This window comes from Zophobas morio, unplaced genomic scaffold, assembly GCF_036711695.1.
Source record: "Zophobas morio isolate AGI-343-1 ecotype UQ-CSIRO unplaced genomic scaffold, CSIRO_AGI_Zmor_V1 ptg000006l, whole genome shotgun sequence".
Lineage (NCBI taxonomy): Eukaryota > Metazoa > Arthropoda > Insecta > Coleoptera > Tenebrionidae > Zophobas > Zophobas morio.
Genome location: NW_026972111.1, coordinates 9104096 through 9123573, shown reverse-complemented (window position 1 = coordinate 9123573; position 19478 = coordinate 9104096). Strand labels below are relative to the sequence as shown.

The window sequence follows — 19478 nt, the reverse complement described above, 5'->3', positions numbered from 1 at the left end:
TCAAATGGCCGTATTTGCATATACATGAGCTCTAAACTGTTGGTTGATCAAGTAGTTGCTGATCATCCGGTGATCACAATTAAAGATTTTGAAGTCAACATAAGACGTCTAATGAACCCGGCACGTCGCATTATCTTTTCAAATGTATGTCCTTCAGTTCCCCACAACGTTATAGAGAATCTTGTTCAAACCCTAGGTTTTACTGCAGTATCGAAAATGTCATTCTTAAGAGCGAGTATTGAAGGTGACGAATTTAAGCATGTGCTAAGTTTCCGAAGGCAAATCTACATTCAGCCTGATGACTCTATTAACCTCCCTTCTTCCATGGTCATAAAGTACGATAACACGAATTACAGGATCTTTCTTAGCTATGATGATGTTTGTTTCAAGTGTAAAGTCTCAGGCCATTTTGCTAGTGACTGTCCAAACCAAACTGAACCCACTGACCAAACGGATACTTCCAACTCGTCGATTCCTCTGGATTTGGCTGTTGGTAAATCTCGTGCTTTAGACGACCAATTGGAGACTTCTAATCTGGTTACCCCCTCACCTTCGACTACCGCGAAGCGCTCTGCCCCTGATGAACCTTCGATTGAATTCATCCCCCCTGATCAACCACAGCTAAACCTTGATGACACAGACCAAAGTGTAGGGGGGAAAAAAATTAAACCTTCCGATTCAACCGAAAGCCTTACTCCAACATCTGAAATACTAGCACCCGCTGAACAACTAATTAACAATGCTCACTACCCTCTCACCTTCGAGGAGACTGTTGCCTTTCTTGAGAAGGCTGTTGGAAAACCGGATATTCTAAGTCTTATTAGGGAATATACTAATGACATTTATGGTGTTCTTATAATGCTTCACGACATTTACCCTCTTGTGTCGCACAAAAACTTGAAAAATCGATGCAAAAAAATTCAAAAGAGAATTAAAAAAGCCTTAAGTTCCCTGCCAGAGGAACATGGCACAGATCTATCCGGTCTGTTTCAGACTCCCATGACGGCCGCTTTGTAAACGTAATTTACTGCAGTATCCTACACTTTCGGTTTTTTCTTATAAGGTTTTTAAATTCTTATAACCCCTATTAAAATTCGATTCCCATTATAATAAAAATACTCTCTTCCCACAGTTCTTTAAAAATACTGTATCTGTTAAATATTTTGTTGGCAATTTAGTATACACTAATATAGCTTCCCTGATGGCAAAATATGACGACTTCTCTGTGCTGGTGCAATCTTTGAAACCGACTTTTATAATGTTGTCAGAGTCGTGGTTAAGCCCTGCGATTCCTGATACATTAGTGGCTATAAACGGTTACACTCTTTTTAGGAACGACCGGGACGGCAGAAGGGGTGGCGGTGTGTGTATCTTTGTAGAGGACTTGATTTGTTCCAGTTTCACAATTAATATCTTAAGCTCGGAAGTCGGCAATAATGAAGCACTATTTCTCAAATTATCGAACAGTAGTATCTCATTTGTGTTAGGATGTATATACAGACCCCCAGACTCTGCAATTGGTGATGATAGAAAACTCTTTACGTTTGTGTCAAAAATTGCCGATAGCTGCGACAGACTGATTATAGCGGGAGACTTTAATTTACCTGACATAACCTGGCCTCTTGATCATAACGCTAATTTTGACGCCCCTTCCCAGTTGTTGCGTGATGTACTGATAAACAGTCATCTAGAGCAAATTATTACTAAACCGACCCGTTATAGAACGAACCAAACACCGTCAACCCTCGATCTAATTATCACCTCGGACGATAAGTTACTAGCAAACTTGGATTATCTGGATCCTGTTGGTAAATCTGATCACGTGGTGTTAAAGGTTGAAGTGCAAATCTGTTTTGAAAGATGAAGGAAGATTACCTCTACTTGTAGGGTTATTACGAATTATGAGCTGGTCAACAGAGATCTGTTCAACACTGACTGGTCCACCATTCTTGTGGAACCATCTGTAGAAGACAATTGGACTAGATTTAAGAAACAGCTTAATTCTGTGGTGACCAAACACACAGTTTCCGTAGTAAGAAAACAGTCTTCAAATAAACCATGGATCACCAAACAGATTCTCAAACTTATTAGAAAAAAGGGGGCGCTGTGGCGATGTTACAAGCGCACTGGTAGCGAGAGTGATTACAAGGCACACAGAGTGTTTTCAAACAAAGTTTCTGCTACTATAAGAGATGCCAGATGCAACTATGAGAAGCGCATTGCTGCTTTAAAAGATGTGAAATGTTTTTACAAATACGTGCGGTCTTCCTTAGTTGGGCCTGTGAAGACCCCTCACCTAAGAGACGTAAGTGGACGTGTCACTGAGGATAGTCAATTGGTCGCTAATTTGTTTGCGGACACGTTTGCTAAAGTTTTTACAATTGACACAAATTCTAATCTCCCTACTGTACAGACACCCCCAAATTCCACAACTATTACTTCCGTTGAATTCTCTGAGGCAGCAATAGCTAAAAAGATATCTAAACTGCGCATAACCAAATCTCCTGGACCAGATAGCATTACCGTGAGTCTTCTCAAAAAGTGCCAATGTTTGTGCCAACCTTTAAAGATTCTAATGGAGCAGTCATTTGAGTCGGGGACTCTTCCTCTTGAATGGAGGTCCGCGGTGGTGAAACCCATATATAAAAAGGGTGATAAGTTTGTTGCTGACAATTATAGACCTGTCAGTTTAACGTCTCACGTAGTCAAAATCGCTGATTCCATTGTTTATGATGTGTTGATAGAGTTTATGATTAACTGTAATATACTCCCTACAGAGCAACACGGATTTGTGCCTGGTAGGTCTGTTACTACAAATTTACTCTGTAGTCTTGAGGACTGGACCAAGACGCTTGATTCCGGCGAATCAACTGATGTTCTGTACTTGGACTTCTCGAAGGCCTTCGATCGAGTGCCTTTGCGACATCTTCTATTTAAACTCAACCATTTTGGCGTTCGTGGAAACCTTCTTCGCTGGATAGAGGCTTTTCTTTCTAATCGGTTGTTCAGTGTTAAAGTGGGTGACGTATTTAGTATGCAGAGAAGAGTGCTGAGTGGAGTTCCTCAGAGATCGGTACTTGGGCCCCTTCTTTTTGTGATCTATACCTCCGACATTAAATATTCTTTGAAATCCCCTTTTGTAATGTATGCGGATGACCTGAAGATCTATAATAAGAGTTGCAATTTCACTGTTCTGCAAAATGACTTAGATGTGGTTGCCAATTGGTCGTGTACATGGTTGCTGCCTATTAACTCCGCAAAATGCGTCGTGCTATATACTATAATAGTAGCCGAAATCCAAAGCATGATTATCATGTGAATGGCACGCAACTATTCAAGGTTGACGCTTATCGTGACCTGGGTGTAATGGTGTCATCCTCTCTGTTGTGGTCCGAGCACATAGCTGAAGTAGTTAAGAAGGCGAATAGAATTATATTTCTTATTAGTCGGACGTTTAGGGCTATTACAATATCGATGTTCATCAATTTATATAAAACGTCAGTTCGACCAGTTCTAGAATTTGCCAATACTGTATGGGCACCGTCTCTGAAAGGCGATATTGCATTATTGGAGGGTGTACAGCGTCGTGCCACTCGTTTGCCGTTTGGGAGAGTTCGCCCTTCATATGAAGGGAGACTGGCCCTAATGCACTTACCTTCCTTGGCTGATAGAAGGGTAAGGGGGACATGATTACAACATTTCAAGCGCTTACTAACAACAACTCAGTGATACGGTCCTTTTTTAAACTAGACATGCGTGGTCGGACTAGGGGTCATTCCTTTAAATTAGTTAAAGGTAACTTTATAACAACAGCTAGACAGATATACATTGTTAACAGGGTGTTTGGTAAGTGGAATTCTTTACAAACGGAGGTTGTGTTGAGTGACTCAGTTTTAAGTTTCAAACGTAGCTACGATCAGTATAACAAAGTGTAGGTATTAAAGATGCGCGGGCACAACAGGCTTAGGCCTCTGCCCGATCGCAGTTTCATAATAATAATAATAATAATTAAATCACAGAGACAATAATATTTATTCCTACAGGTAACACCCAATTACAGGAATAATATCAAACTAACTAAACTAATTCATGACAGCAACTAAAAAGTATAAATATTTAAAAAACAAAAATATTTATAACTAATTAAACATTAAACCAAATTTACAATGCAATTACAAATCTACAACTAGAATCTAAATTAATATCACATAAATGTGCAATTTTGTTGAATAAATTAGACATAGCCGAAACTGAAGAGCGAACTGAGATGTTTGTACGGCTAGAAATCAGTATAAAACAGAACTATATATTAAATCAATACAGTCTAATTTATTGTGAAATAAATTGTATAAAAGTTGATAATAAAAAAGAGATAACGATAATATCAAATTTGTCTTATTATCAACGGGCGGAATGATGTTTCAGACGCTCGATCCAGTGCTGCTGCGTCGATATTTTGATTACAAATATATTTTTCTTTTGGACTATATCAACATAATATAACATTTCAAGATCATAAATCTGTGTCTCCTGTGGTTGAAAAATTAATAAGGGCACCGAGTATTAGTATTTGAAGTAATATAGTAATATAGAAGTAGTTTTTTTACTAGCTGTAAACAGTCCTAGAGACGACCTTGTGGACCAGATCAAAGCGTCCCCGCTACTCGCCATAAAACACACCTTGCTTCAACTGGGGAATTGCATCCGTAAGATAAATTTCCGCATACTGCTTATTATATACGAAATGAATGTTTAATTGGTGTTAGAAGATGTTGGAAAATTGACTACACGTTTAGGTGATCATGCTTACGTTTTTATGATCAGAGGGCTTCATCGGTATTATTATCTTTCACATGTAGTAGTCCCTCTACAAAATCAAATAAACTTAAAAAAATGCCAGGAAATATGACTTGAAGTTGTTACAACAGTCAAAGATCTGCAAATCAGGCTGCGATCAATTCTTTAATTAAAGAATCAGAAGGATGAATTCAAAGGAAAAACTGAGATGTACTATGGTGGTTTTGTCATCAATAATAATTGAAGATAATTCCACTGTTGCAGAATGGGAACACATTAAAACATTCTATTTAATAGACACAAAAAAAAATGTACGAATCCGCCCAAAATTAACAGATATCATAAAATAAAGGTGTCATGGTTCAGGTGTTTAGTCAATAAGTAGGTGTCAAAATGGAGCAAAGTAAACATTTTACCCTCAGAAGCAGCAGATACAGGAGATTTACTTTTGTTCTTCGACATATTGTTTGACAGCCTAAATTGCAATGAGAAAGTTCCTTTTCTAGCAAAAGCTATAAAAAGTAACTGGTGTTACTGCTACTGATATTGTAAATGGTATGCGTTTTTATGATGCCAAAAAGCACCAATATGTTAAAGTTCTGTAGCCTTTAAATTTAGCAAAAACGGTATAACGTTTTGTACAACTCAAAGATTGTTTACTGCAGAAATTAAAGTAATTTTTACCAAGGGCACTTAACCAAGGCTGCCTAGAAACATTTTTCTCGGATTTACGTGGACATTAACGGTATAATACGTCTTCTGACGCAGCTTATTTTATGTCTGCATTTAAGATCCTATTAGTTAATAATTTTGTCCAGCCACTGCCTAGGTGCTAATTGTGAACAACTGTGTCAAAAGCAACAATCGTATACATGCCTACCTGGGATTGTAAAAAAAATGCAAATTATAACTCACTGTTATTACGTGGTACAAAAATTGATCACATTCTGATGATGGAGGTACCATTCGATGTGATTGAAGCGAAATAATGTGTAATCATGCTCCGCTACAAAAGCTTGGTAGCCATTTATATTTTATTATTGAACAATCTTTGTCAAAATATTTTTTTATACCACGACACTGTCACAAAAGTAGTATTCGTATCATGCACCAACCAATATTGCTGAGATATTAGAATTTGTCTGTATTAAATTGCAACGAATATTGCGTAGGCAAAAAACTGTTTAATTAGTGTATTGTAGATTACACTTTTGGTACAAAGATAAGAAGAAGATAATAAATTTGTACAATTCCTAAAAACACTCCATCAACTCTTATTGACCCTAGTAAGTTAACAGCGCAAACAGTAAAATTGTATGTAATATTTTTTTAGAACACTATCCTTTTGTACTAGTTTTTGTCCAGAATTTGAATATTTTTATCATAGGATGCGATAAACTAATTCAAAATGTCAGGATGTGTCCTTAAAGTCGAAAAAAACTAAAAGTAACGAAGAACTTAGAAATATGAAAAAATTAAAACCTGGAGATTGAGAAACTTTCTCTGCTTGAGCCAATCTCATCCGGAGATTGCCTATTTTCTTTCCCATCCTCATTTGTTTTACCGACCAATTCAACGCCATCGAATAAAACCTTTTGCAGCGGGGTGTCAACTGTGCTTGCCTGGTTGTATCAACACTGTGCAAAATGCCCCCTCGTTTTCTCGATGCTGCAAGACAGAAACAAACATAAGTTGATTTTTTGAATGTATGAATGAATTGATTAGTTTACAATTCTTTAAAAAATTCCTCCTGATACTTACATTTCATAGGCGGCGTTGTGCACGAATTATTTTGTGGAGGAGACAAACAAGTTTCATCTTCTACATCTGTAACAATGAAATGATGTTATAAATAATGAGATAATGAGTAGGTATTTCTAGATTCAATAAAAATGTAATTCATGTTTACTCACTTGGGATTACTGGTGATTGAATAAAATCACTAGTTACTGAGGCTGCTTCTTCAACCATTGACGTCAAATGGACGTCATCTTCCTCTTTCCCTTGTAGGACAACTGCAATACAAAAAGCTGTTCTTCAAAGTCTATTGAAAGTAATGAAAATGAACAATTTTACGCTGATATGCTTTTCGATGAAACAAAAGAAATTTCAAGGACTGCAGTACCGAGTATTCCCTCCGCTGGCAGTGAGAACACCTTGCAAACGACGAGGCAAGCTTTGGATAAAATTTTGGATTACATTCAGCGGAAGATTGTTCCATTTCTGCACCACTATGTTGCGAAGACAGACAGATAACACCCAAAAAAAACTATGCTGATAATGGTTTTTAAGAATTTGGCTGGAGGACTCCTTTTTTGTCAAACGCTTATCGAAACAACAACATTTCTTTAAAGCAATCAGTTCGTAGAGTATGTTATATCGGAAAAAAATTACGGGGTGACCCGAATTTTATGCTCGGCAGTGTATATTTTTTATCGCTCATTACTTATTACTGATGACACTTTGTAATACAATTGTAATTGTTTGTACATACCTGCTGATAAACAAATATTCGGAAAAGCATCTCTACGAAGTCCCCGTCTTGTTCCAGGAACTTTGAAATCGGTAGAAAAATGTCTATCACACACATATTTGTTATAGAGTTCGCTTGGTTCCATGGAACTAAAAAGAGGCGCGTTGACATTTTCAATCCATTTTTTCAGCAGCTGTTCCTCTTTGGGAAAACGATGCCTTTTGGACACCTTGTCATCGCAGCCCGGCACACTACATTTATTTTTGTAAATAATCGTACCCTCCATTTCGCTAATCCCTGAAAATAATTCTCTATAGGTATTGATATATTTTTAAATAATATACTAAATGACAAAACAAACCTGAATGAACACATAGAAAAAAAGTACATTTTGTTACCTTACTGGAGTCATAACTTCATCAAGTTACAACATTGTCTTCTCGTTTGCTTACAATTCGTATTAAACACACACAACATGATTAGTTGTTACCCTAACAGTATTCAGTACCTGCAAAGGTGTTTTTGCCTAAATTACTGATATGGTGATGACACCTTTCATATATACCATTGTATATATGTATTATTAGTCAAAAAAGTAGTTTTTCTATGTGTTCGGTTTCTCTTGTCAAGTATTATGATAATTATAACTTACCAAAATATACCAAATACGAGTGCAAAACTATTATCTGCTTGTAGAATATAAACTCAAGAAAGCTTAGAATTCGAAAGTTCAAGTGTTCAAAACGAAATCACAAGACGAAAAGACAAAATACCGTTCAGTAGAACTTTCTCCAAATTTGCTTGTTTAAAATGATTCATCAACCAAAATCGACATGCGTATTGCTCACTGTGCAATTTTAATTAGCAACAGCGCCCCATATCGGACGCCAGAGTAACATTTAGTAGAGACGCAAACCACTGAAATTTTGTTTGCGCTCTCTCCATAAGACTTTCTTGTCTAAAGTGTGTGGTCTGTGGTCATATGGTGAATACAATGACCGAAAACCATAGATGTTAAATTAAGTTACCTAGATACCCGACTACCTAACCCTGCGCTGCAGAGAGAAGTGAAGCTTCAAGGTCGAGTGGCCGCCATTTGTCAGAAAGGCAAAACATTGCTGTCAATGTATGATCGCTTGGTAATATATTAGGAAAATAGTGCTAAATACAGGGTGTTATTGAAATACATGGAAACAAAAAATCTGGTGAATGTAGGGAACCTAAGAAGTCAAATGAACGTTTGTTGTTTTAGTAAAATTTTGAAAGGAAAATTTAACCCCTATCCAAACATTCATTCCTCCACTGATAAATAATGGTTTCACGAAAAAATGTGAAACCTAGTAACTGAAAACTGCCGAGGTGTAACTACTGTTGCTATTAATTTATTGCTAGCAACAAATAAACAATGACAATAATTAATGAACTGACAATTAAAACTTCAAAATCATAATTTAATCGACCATAAAATGAAACAAAACGTAACGTATGCAACTAGAGCAAGTTTTCAAAATGTCCACTACCATTTCGTATACACGCTTCCGCACGTCTAATCAATGATTGTTGCCTTGTTCATGTAGAGTTCTCCACACCAGAAAAGGTGAAACTCCCACTCGGTAAGACAATCGTCTAATGCTTATACCTGGATCGTTTTCAACGACATTCAAAATTTCTTCTTCGGCATCAAGTGTCCGTTCTGTCCTTTCACGACCACGATCACTAAAACGAGGTTGAAATTTCCCATTTTCTCGTAGACGCTCAACAACGTTAGCAAATGTTTTATGATTTGGCAATCTTCGTTCGGGAAATGCTTCTTGGTATAAACGTCGAGCTTCCAAGGAGTTTCTTAAGGCTTGTCCATACATCAGAACCATGTCAGTCATTTCAGAATTAGAAAAATTCATTTTGTTCTTCCAAAAAATTGCAAAAAAGCCAGTAAATTGTGTAGTGACCCTTTCACTGAAAGTGATTATTTGGTGCGTCCTGGCACGTATTTACTGCTTAGGTATTTTTTTAATTTTAATGACTTCTGATTTATGTAAGAATTGGAAAACTATTTTAATTATTTTTCCTCAATAACGTAACATTTGTAGTATATTTTAAGTTATATGTACTTTTGTTGTATGTCAGGATTGGCAAGCTAACAATAAAATGTGCATCTGATTTCCTTAGAACAAATAAATCATATTTTACCCTTACTTTCACCATTACCGTAATACGATTCTACAGTATTTTGCCTCTTTGACAAATGGCCGCCATAGGCTTCACTTTACGCGACGCAGTTGCGCATCTAGTAGAGTATAAGGTTAAAATCTATGCCGAAACGGCAACTATGGACGAAGCGGCACAATATTGCGAACTACTGAAGTAAACTGATGGGAGTCGCAGAACGTAAAAGTGCACGTCTCTAGTAATTACATACAATTTTTAGCCTTGTAACTGAAATAAGGAATATACATATAAAAATTTTATGTAATTACTAATTACTGCGAAATATGTAGACCAATATGAATAGAACACGTTGAATATCACTGCGATGTGCGTTTGATCGGTGCCTACTTTGAAATTGTATGGATTTAAAAACGCACCAAATTGCTTGTTGGAGAAACCAATAATAAAAGAACAACACTGTTACATAATTTAAAATTTACATTTATTTAAAACATAAAAATGAATTGGCATGTTTTCTTAATTCAGCATTTCACTTATACATTTTTTCATTACCAACATTTTCTTATTCTCTTTAAAATTACCTTACCAAAATTCATGTTTTCGAAAAACATGTGAAAAAACAATTGAGGAAAACAATAAATATCCTAGCATAAAATCGATAATATTAACACGTAATGAGCATAATATAACAAACAAAGTTTTCAAATGACTATTTTAAATTTGTGTTGTGAAATAATATATCTACTTGCTAACGCTATTCAATCCCTCAAATTAATTTATAAAAGGTATCTACATTCGCCAAAGTTGCTTCTAAGTTGACAGACATAAATAACTGTACGTTAGTTAAGGTATATTGAAATTTTTCAAAATCCAGGAACAAAATATTTAATTGATTGCAAATCTGACATTTAGACATGAAATGGGACAGGGCATGGAAAATCGAATCACTTAGAAACCAAAGTTAACATCTTGAGAATTAAAAAATATATTTCACGAAAGCGCATTTTAATACTAAAAGTCAAAATAAGTTTAAATAAGAATATTTATTTTCCAAAATATAGCTCTTTTTTATTAATGGATGTACAATCATTTTCTCAAGTGTTGTGAAAACTAATTTTTCAATTTTTAAATTTAAATTAGATGCTTTCTAAAATACGCATATACACGTAGACAATGTTGAACAGAACAGTGAATAACAACATAAAATCTGCAAATAAAATTTAGTTACGTTTACTTATGCATGATTCGATACCTATTTATCTACTATTTTTCTTTTTGGTTGCTATGTTGTAAAGTCATATACGTTTCACGGTTATAACTTGTGCTTTCCTATTAAGACTAGAGATTCCCTTATTAAAAAAAGTATATTTCTTGCATAGGTATTGTTACGAAATACACCGTTACGCCGCCCCAGTACGACGCCTATGGCCGTCGAGAGCTTTCTGGACGTACGCACGGCGCTGATGGGTGAATCATCACTGCTGACGGTGTCGACGGCCTAGAGGCGGGCGCATAAAGACAGATCTGGAGCCGTCTCGAAGCAGCGTCCAGGGGAGTCGCGAAGCGGAGTCGCGATGGATGTTCGTGAAGGATCTCGATCAGAGAATATGAGTTTAAATAGAGCCGACCGTAGGTAATGGATTCATTCATCCAATGAAGACAGTCGAGAGCGCCGGAATAATTTCTGTACATATTCGTTGCTATAGATAGTGTTGTAATTCCAACTAAAGAAATAAATTTTTTGAGTTTTACCAACGCCCGATTTATTATTCGCCCGTCAATCGTAACACTGGTGTCAGGAGTGGGATTAATTGTGAAATAAATCGGGATTCGAATTTGTGTTGGTGCTACTAGGGGAGACCGGAACAAAGTGAACTTTCGAGAAAATTCTCTCGCGCGACGTCCGTCAAGACTCTAGAAGTTTCTAGAAGAAAATTTTATGCCGACTACCACAAGAGCGCAAACAGCCAACATGGAGGAACAACTGACCAAAATGGTGAAAATGTTGAGCGAAAATCAAAGAATAATGGAAGAAAATAGAAAAGAAGATCGAAGAATAATGGAAGAAAATCAAAGAATAATGGAAGAAAATAGAAAAGAAGATCGAAGAATAATGGAAGACAATCGAAGAATAATGGAAGAAAATCAAAGAATAATGGAAGAAAGTAGAAAAGAAGATCGAAGAATAATGGAAGAAAATCTAAAAGCTATGCAAACTACACTTTTGAACAGCCGAAGTGAAATCCTCCAAGTCATGCGAAATGAAGTGGACGAGGTGAGAAATGAAATGGAAAACAAGATCAAGGAGCTCGAAGAAAGGTTGCAAACACCACGACCTACAATTACGACCCCTGCAGAATTCAGTCCGGTGAGAGTTCAACCCCCTATTTTCGATGGGCAGACGTCGTGGACTACTTATAAGAAGCAATTTGAAGCTGCGGCCTTGTCGAATAGCTGGAATGACCAACAGAAAGCGACCGCTTTGGTAGTAGCACTACGAGGTGCGGCCCTGGAGATTCTACAGACATTATCAGAAGAGAACCAGAAGGACTATACCGCCTTGACGACCGCCCTTGAACTCAGATTTGGAAATGAACACCTCCGGCAAGTTTTCGTAGCGCAGCTTAAATCTAGGATTCAGAAGAGTAGTGAATCTCTTCAGGAGTTTGCGGCTGATGTTAAACGCTTGGTACACCTCGCCTATCCTGAAGCTCCGCAAGACTTCCAAGACAGACTGGCAGCAGAAACCTTCGTAAACGGCGTAAGAGATAGTGAGGTAAGAAGAGTCCTGCAAATCTCCGGGTTCAAGAAACCATCCGAGGCGCTGATTCGAGCGTTAGAAGTGGACGCCGCATACAACAGCCCACCTCGTTCCAACGTTAAGATACGAGGCATCGGGGTTGAGGGCGAAGTAAACCCTATTCAAGAGAGTCTCGACAAAATGAGCGACAACTTTGAGAAACTCGCCCGCGAAATAATTGCCGAAATCAAGACGGGCAGTTCTAGACAACATGGAGGGCGCCTAGAATGTTACAGGTGTGGGCGTCAAGGGCATATTAGGAGGGATTGCCGTGTTAGATCGCCAGCGCCGATGAGGAGATCGCAGCCGCGACCTCCTCTACATCAGGAGCAGGAAAACTAAAGGCAGTCGGTACCTCGGGGCGCGTACTGGCTGCTAAAAGAGAAGCCCCAACGACTATAATGGTTAGAAGCATCGCGGGGAGCGTCGACAGTCCGACAATCAGCGGAAAAATCAATGGACGGGAATCGAAGATCATCATCGACACAGGAGCCGAAGTGTCCGCTGCACGCAGATCCAGGTTACAAAATTGCCAGATTAAATCAGTATGTGCCGCCACGAATGTGAAGACGGTCACAGGAGAAACAACACCGGTTCTGGGTACAGCGGTGGTGAATGTAGAGCTCGGTCGACTCCGAATAAAGCATGAAGTTCTGGTGGCGGAAATCGCTGACGATTTCATTTTGGGTATGGACCTAATCAGCCGGTATGGTTTAATGATCGATCCAGAACAGAAAATTCTGCGTTTTGGAGCCGAAGAATTTGTGCTGGGACGTCCGAATGTGGAAGGTGCAACGGTCAGACTAGTGGTCTGTCAGACAACGAAGGTAGATGGTAATGCAGAAGTCATCGTCCCCGCCAGAGTAGAGACGAACCCCGGATACAGTTTGGGGATGGTGCAGCCGGCACGTGACTCGACCCACAAGCTCCTGATCGCGAGCACCCTAGTCAAAACCGATCGTGACATACCTTTACGTGTGGCAAACGTGTTTCCCAATGCAGTCAATATTAGAAAAGGGGAGATTATCGGAATGTGTGAGCCAGTCGCCCGAGTATTGAACTGCGAGGAAGAAGACGTTGAAAATGAGTCTAAGGAAGGGGATACCAAAGGCTTGGAGGTCAACTGGGACCAGCTGTCTGCTCGTGAGAGAAAACTGGCCAAAGGACTCATTCGTAGGCACCGTAATGTTTTCGCCTCAGAGGAGGAACCATTCGGGAAGACCAACATCGTAGAACACCGAATAAACACTGGTGACACGCAACCGATCCGTCAGGCTCCTCGAAGACTACCCCTAGCCAAACAAGAAGAAGCTACAAGACTCGTGGACAACATGTTGAGAGATGGGGTAATTGAAGAATCCAACAGCGCGTCGTCATCTCCAGTAGTCTTGGTCACCAAGAAGGACGGGACTACCCGATTTTGCGTCGATTACAGGAAACTGAACGACGTGACGAAGAAAGACAGTTACCCCCTTCCTCGAATAGACGATACCTTGACGACCTTATCCGGCTCGGCGTGGTTTTCAACCTTGGACTTGAAGAGTGGCTACTGGCAAGTAGGCTTGCACCCGGACGACAAAGAAAAGACTGCGTTCTCCACCGGAAGTGGCCTCTATCACTTCACCGTTATGCCCTTCGGATTATGTAATGCGCCAGCAACATTCGAGCGGCTGATGGAGATGGTGCTGAAAGGATTGACATGGAAGACTTGTCTGGTATACCTCGACGACGTCATGATTATGGCCATCTGAAGAATCTCGAGGAGGTGCTAGAACGAATGGAAAACGCTCGTTTGAAACTAAATCCCAAGAAATGCTCACTCTTCCAGAAACGAGTCGAGTTCCTGGGCCATATCGTGTCGGAGAAAGGAATAGAAACCAACCCGACGAAAGTTCTTGCTATCCGGGATTGGCCCATACCAAGAGACAAGCATGAACTACGAAGCTTCTTGGGACTCTGCACATATTACCGACGATTTGTAGAAGGGTATGCCGACATCGCAGCACCGTTACACCAACTGACGGAGCAGAAGGCGACTTTCAAGTGGAGCAGTACATGTGAGATGGCCTTTAAGAGACTGAAGACGGCTTTGTGCACCAGCCCCATTTTGGCTTACCCCAGGGACAAAGGAATGTTCGTCCTCGATACCGATGCGAGTAACTCTGGAGTTGGGGCCGTATTGTCGCAGATACAAGATGGGGAGGAAAGGGTTATCGAATATTTTAGTAAATTACATTCCAAACCAGAGAGAAATTACTGTGCCACAAGGAAGGAACTGCTAGCCATTGTCAAAGCCGTCAACCACTTCCACAAGTATCTATACGGACAGGAGTTTCTGATCAGGACCGACCACGCTGCCCTCTCGTGGCTACTACGAATAAAGAATCCCGAGGGCCAAGTAGCGCGTTGGCTGGAAAGACTACAGCAGTACCACTTTAGGATCAAACACCGAGCGGGTCGACTTCACAACAACGCTGACGCTTTGTCAAGACGTCCGTGCGGAGAGTGCAAGCACTGCGACAGAATCGACGCCGAAGAAGGGAACCTGCCCGTTCGTCGAACGATTTTTGAGCAAGATGAAGAATGGACAACGGCGCGGCTAAAGCGTGAACAAGAAGCAGACGACATAATCGGGCCAATACTAAAGTGGAAGGAGGAAGGAGTCGAACGACCCGGCTGGGCAGAATTGTCCGACCAATCTCCCAGTTTGAAGGCGTTATGGGCCCAATGGGATTCCTTGGTCATGGAAAATGGGCTCTTGAAGCGGAAGTGGGAGAGTCCTGATGGGCGTACCTCTAAGACGATGCTGGTACTCCCCAAGGTAAAGGTTTCCAAGGTCTTAGAGGAAGTTCATGCCGGAACATCTGGAGCCCACTTCGGAGTGAACAAGACTTTGTCGAAAATCCGGGAGAGGTTTTATTGGGTAGGCTATCGTGACGACGTCGAAAGTTGGTGTCGCAAGTGTACGACGTGTGCGGCCAGCCAAGGTCCTCATACCAGGGCGAGGGGAAAAATGAAGAAATATAATGTTGGGGCACCTTTCGAAAGAATCGCCATCGATGTGGCCGGTCCGTTGCCTGTAACAAACGACGGCAACAAGTTTATCCTGGTGGCTAGCGACTACTTCAGCAAGTGGCCAGATGCCTATGCCATTCCAAATCAGGAAGCCGTCACGGTCGCGAAAGTACTGGTTGACAATTGGATCAGTAGATTTGGCGTCCCCTTGGAACTTCACTCAGACCAGGGACGCAATTTCGAATCCAACGTCTTCCAAAGAGTGATGCAGCTACTGGGAATACGCAAGACCAGGACAACGCCACTACACCCACAGTCCGACGGCATGGTGGAAAGGTTCAATCGGACTATGGAGCAACATCTTTCGAAAGTGGTAGAAGAGCACCAAAGGGATTGGGACCAGCACCTCCCACTATTCCTGTTGGCCTACCGCGCAGCTATCCACGACACCACGGGTCAAACACCTGCTCACGTTGTATTTGGGAAGGAATTGCGGCTGCCCTGTGACCTAGTCTTTGGATTACCATCCGAAGAACCAATGGAAGTACGTGACTACGTGGACGAACTGAAAGAGAAGTTGGTCAACGTGCATGAACTAGTGAGGGGCCGGATCAAGATTGCCAGTGATCGAATGAAGACTCGTTACGATGTGAAAGCCAACTGTGGCGGATTCCAGGAAGGTGACTTAGTGTGGCTGTATAACCCCCGACGGAAGAAGGGACGTTGCCCAAAACTGGCTCCTGACTGGGAAGGTCCATACACTATCGTCACTAGAATAAATGACGTAGTTTATCGGATCCAACGTGGACCGAAGACGAAGATGAAGATCGTTCATCTCGATCGACTAAAACGGTACGAAGGAAACAACGAAGACGCTTCCGATCGGGACGATCGGATTTGAAGAGGGGGGCAGTGTTACGAAATACACCGTTACGCCGCCCCAGTACGACGCCTATGGCCGTCGAGAGCTTTCTGGACGTACGCACGGCGCTGATGGGTGAATCATCACTGCTGACGGTGTCGACGGCCTAGAGGCGGGCGCATAAAGACAGATCTGGAGCCGTCTCGAAGCAGCGTCCAGGGGAGTCGCGAAGCGGAGTCGCGATGGATGTTCGTGAAGGATCTCGATCAGAGAATATGAGTTTAAATAGAGGCGACCGTAGGTAATGGATTCATTCATCCAGTGAAGACAGTCGAGAGCGCCGGAATAATTTCTGTACATATTCGTTGCTATAGATAGTGTTGTAATTCCAACTAAAGAAATAAATTTTTTGAGTTTTACCAACGCCCGATTTATTATTCGCCCGTCAATCGTAACACTGGTGTCAGGAGTGGGATTAATTGTGAAATAAATCGGGATTCGAATTTGTGTTGGTGCTACTAGGGGAGACCGGAACAAAGTGAACTTTCGAGAAAATTCTCTCGCGCGACGTCCGTCAAGACTCTAGAAGTTTCTAGAAGAAAATTTTATGCCGACTACCACAAGAGCGCAAACAGCCAACATGGAGGAACAACTGACCAAAATGATGAAAATGTTGAGCGAAAATCAAAGAATAATGGAAGAAAATAGAAAAGAAGATCGAAGAATAATGGAAGAAAATCAAAGAATAATGGAAGAAAATAGAAAAGAAGATCGAAGAATAATGGAAGACAATCGAAGAATAATGGAAGAAAATCAAAGAATAATGGAAGAAAGTAGAAAAGAAGATCGAAGAATAATGGAAGAAAATCTAAAAGCTATGCAAACTACACTTTTGAACAGCCGAAGTGAAATCCTCCAAGTCATGCGAAATGAAGTGGACGAGGTGAGAAATGAAATGGAAAACAAGATCAAGGAGCTCGAAGAAAGGTTGCAAACACCACGACCTACAATTACGACCCCTGCAACGCCCGATTTATTATTCGCCCGTCAATCGTAACAGTATTTATTTGTTTGATTATACTTTGTCCATAATTAGCTAAAACTGAATACGTAAGTTGAAATAGACATACAAATTTGCTGAGAATGTTCTTTTTTTAATTTTATACGCAAGACTAATCGTTGATTATATTTTTATCGCCTGCACTTCAAGTTAAAAATTATTTCGCAATTTTTCGATTACACCAATTTGTGATACGTCAAGTATACCCCGATCTGTTTTGAAAAATAATTATTAACGTGCATTTGTTTTTGTGTACGTCATTCAACTTTTTTTTAATCACTTTCTATCAACCCACTTTTTAGAGATTCTTGCAAATATCTTTCTTCTGAATTCATTATGTATCATAATGTAATATTTTCAGGCATGAATAATGTTCGCAATAAAATTTTATATTGAATTATTTTCGTGTGGAAGAAATTTAATTTTCAAAATGAAATATTTCTGTACATTAACAGAAAAGTTACCAAAAATTTTCAAACTTGGTATCAAAAATGTTAGTATAAAGCAACTACATTTTTAGACGTAAATAATTGCGTCAATAAATTCATCGTTATACAGCTGCGTTTTCAGAAAAAAATTTACAAGGATCTCTAAAAATATACAGGTTGTATTTAAAAATGTTTTCTTACTTTTCTGTCACTCCGGACAGAAATCTTGTCTGATCTTTACGTCACATCAGTTGTGCCATTGTTTAACTACAAATTACTGTCTCTGGAAGTTCTGCGAGGACTTAACAATCTGTGTGTAATCATTTAAATATTTTTGAGAACTACCTACCTGGAAGGTCGGATCGAGAAAGATTATTATGCAAAACCTATACCTATGATGTTTCTAATAACCAGGCATGGGTTATCAACATTGTGGTTCTAATTAAAATTTATTTACATTGACCTATACGTAACTCATTGTTTAGTAAAAAAAAATTCTCATTTGGTCAATCTGATTATGAGTACCTAATAAAAAAACTGACACCTTAAACCTTCTTCGCTTACTTAATAAGTCGTCGTCTTAGGGATGTTAGGGGCTTTATCTTCTAGAAGGTCTAACTAGTGTGGCGCCTCGACGTTATTTACTAAGAAAGTTTAACCTTCCGTAAAATTGTAAGAGTGGTACGTGTCAAAATTTGCAATTAGTGTCATTGCTTTACAGAAATCCGTCCATATCCCTCTGAAAAATTAGTTTTAGTTAATGCTTTACGAAATTCAGACATTTCTTTTTTCACATTCCACCATCAACCCGTAGTGTTTTTTATTTGTATGAATACATATTTGCTTGTTTGTGAAAATATCCCTTTACGGTTCATGTATATACGTATTTTTAGAGGATACATCAACAGTATTTCTATTTTCGGATAATGAAGACGATGCGAATAGTAATTTAGATATGTGATATCTAAACAATCTAAAGTGTTAAACTTACACTTAGTTCTAACTTTGAAAATTCGGATACAAGTATGAATGCCTAATTCGATTCGTGGTGATTCCAAGTAAGTTTTAACAAAAATTTGATATTTTATTGATTTTCTTTTTTGTCAGATAATTGTCTATTCCAACGAGGACTGATTTGAGTAAGAAGTTTATATGCAAATTTTGACCACATAGTAGTTGTGTACTGGATTATGAGATACACTTTTGGTTTCCATGGACACAAAATTTACCTAAGTCATCTGAACGTTGATATTTTCGCAAATGAAGGTAATAGAAAATTATTTCAATTATTATTACAAAACATTAGTCATTATCATTACTAAGATATGTTACAATTACCCGCTGATTGAGTCCAACATTCATCTCAAACCAACTGGTGGTACATGTGTGCGTGCAATCCGGAACAGACGATTTATAAAACTAGTCCCTATTAAAATTAGACGTTAACGTAATAATCAAATTATTAGCTAAAGCGCTAGTATTTAGTCACTGAAAATGTCTCGTTCCACTCGATGATATGTGTATACAACCGTGATACACATTAAAATCAAAATAAAATTGTTGGATTAATCTTGAATTTCACCTTTAACCCACCTGCAACATCGTCCATATGATGGTGTTCTTTATGTGTGCAAATAGTATCTCGGTAGCAAAAACAAGCCATTTGACGTGATTGGTACAGTTTTAGAACACCTTGCTAAAATGAAAAGAATTCTACTATATGGGTATGGATACAATCCGCAATACATTAATTTATGATATTAATTTATAATTAATTTATATCCGAATATACAAGAAGAAGAGTTAGCCTTACTTTTATAGTTTATGAGATTCATCAATTCGGTTAAAATCACACTTCTTTTTATTTTTGATGA

The 19478-nt window shown here is 39.2% G+C and overlaps 3 protein-coding genes across 5 annotated transcripts in view; 2 read left to right on the top strand and 1 right to left on the bottom strand.

Moving 5' to 3' along the window:
- LOC135123515 (mediator of RNA polymerase II transcription subunit 1) overlaps positions 1–19478 on the top strand; it is a 188730-nt gene that overhangs the window by 72147 nt on the left and 97105 nt on the right. The window lies entirely within an intron of this gene.
- The window catches only part of LOC135123182 (mediator of RNA polymerase II transcription subunit 1-like), a 99316-nt gene that overhangs the window by 47404 nt on the left and 32434 nt on the right, over positions 1–19478 (top strand). The window lies entirely within an intron of this gene.
- Positions 4251–8125, bottom strand: LOC135123064 (uncharacterized). 3 transcript variants are annotated; one of them, XM_064047567.1, is made up of 5 exons: positions 7292–8125; positions 6711–6812; positions 6559–6624; positions 6280–6465; positions 4251–4867 (listed from the first exon to the last, which is right to left on the bottom strand). In XM_064047567.1, exons 1-5 carry the CDS (start codon positions 7554–7556, stop codon positions 4821–4823), a joined length of 666 nt encoding a protein of 221 aa, XP_063903637.1. In that variant the 5' UTR covers positions 7557–8125; the 3' UTR covers positions 4251–4820. The 3 variants fall into 3 exon arrangements, with proteins under 3 accessions (XP_063903637.1, XP_063903636.1, XP_063903635.1); XM_064047566.1 differs by lacking the exon at positions 4251–4867 and having other exon boundaries at positions 6052–6465; positions 7292–7567; positions 7923–8125; XM_064047565.1 differs by lacking the exon at positions 4251–4867 and having other exon boundaries at positions 6052–6465.

Bases quoted from the DNA above. Each gene is read 5' to 3' on its own strand.
- LOC135123064 (XM_064047565.1), bottom strand. From the start codon at position 7,556: ATGGAGGGTACGATTATTTACAAAAATAAATGTAGTGTGCCGGGCTGC. The intron at 6,813-7,291 runs GTATGTACAAAC...TTTGTATTGCAG, and splicing joins GAATATTTGTTTATCAGCAG to TTGTCCTACAAGGGAAAGAG. The intron at 6,625-6,710 runs GTGAGTAAACAT...TCATTGTTACAG, and splicing joins TCAATCACCAGTAATCCCAA to ATGTAGAAGATGAAACTTGT.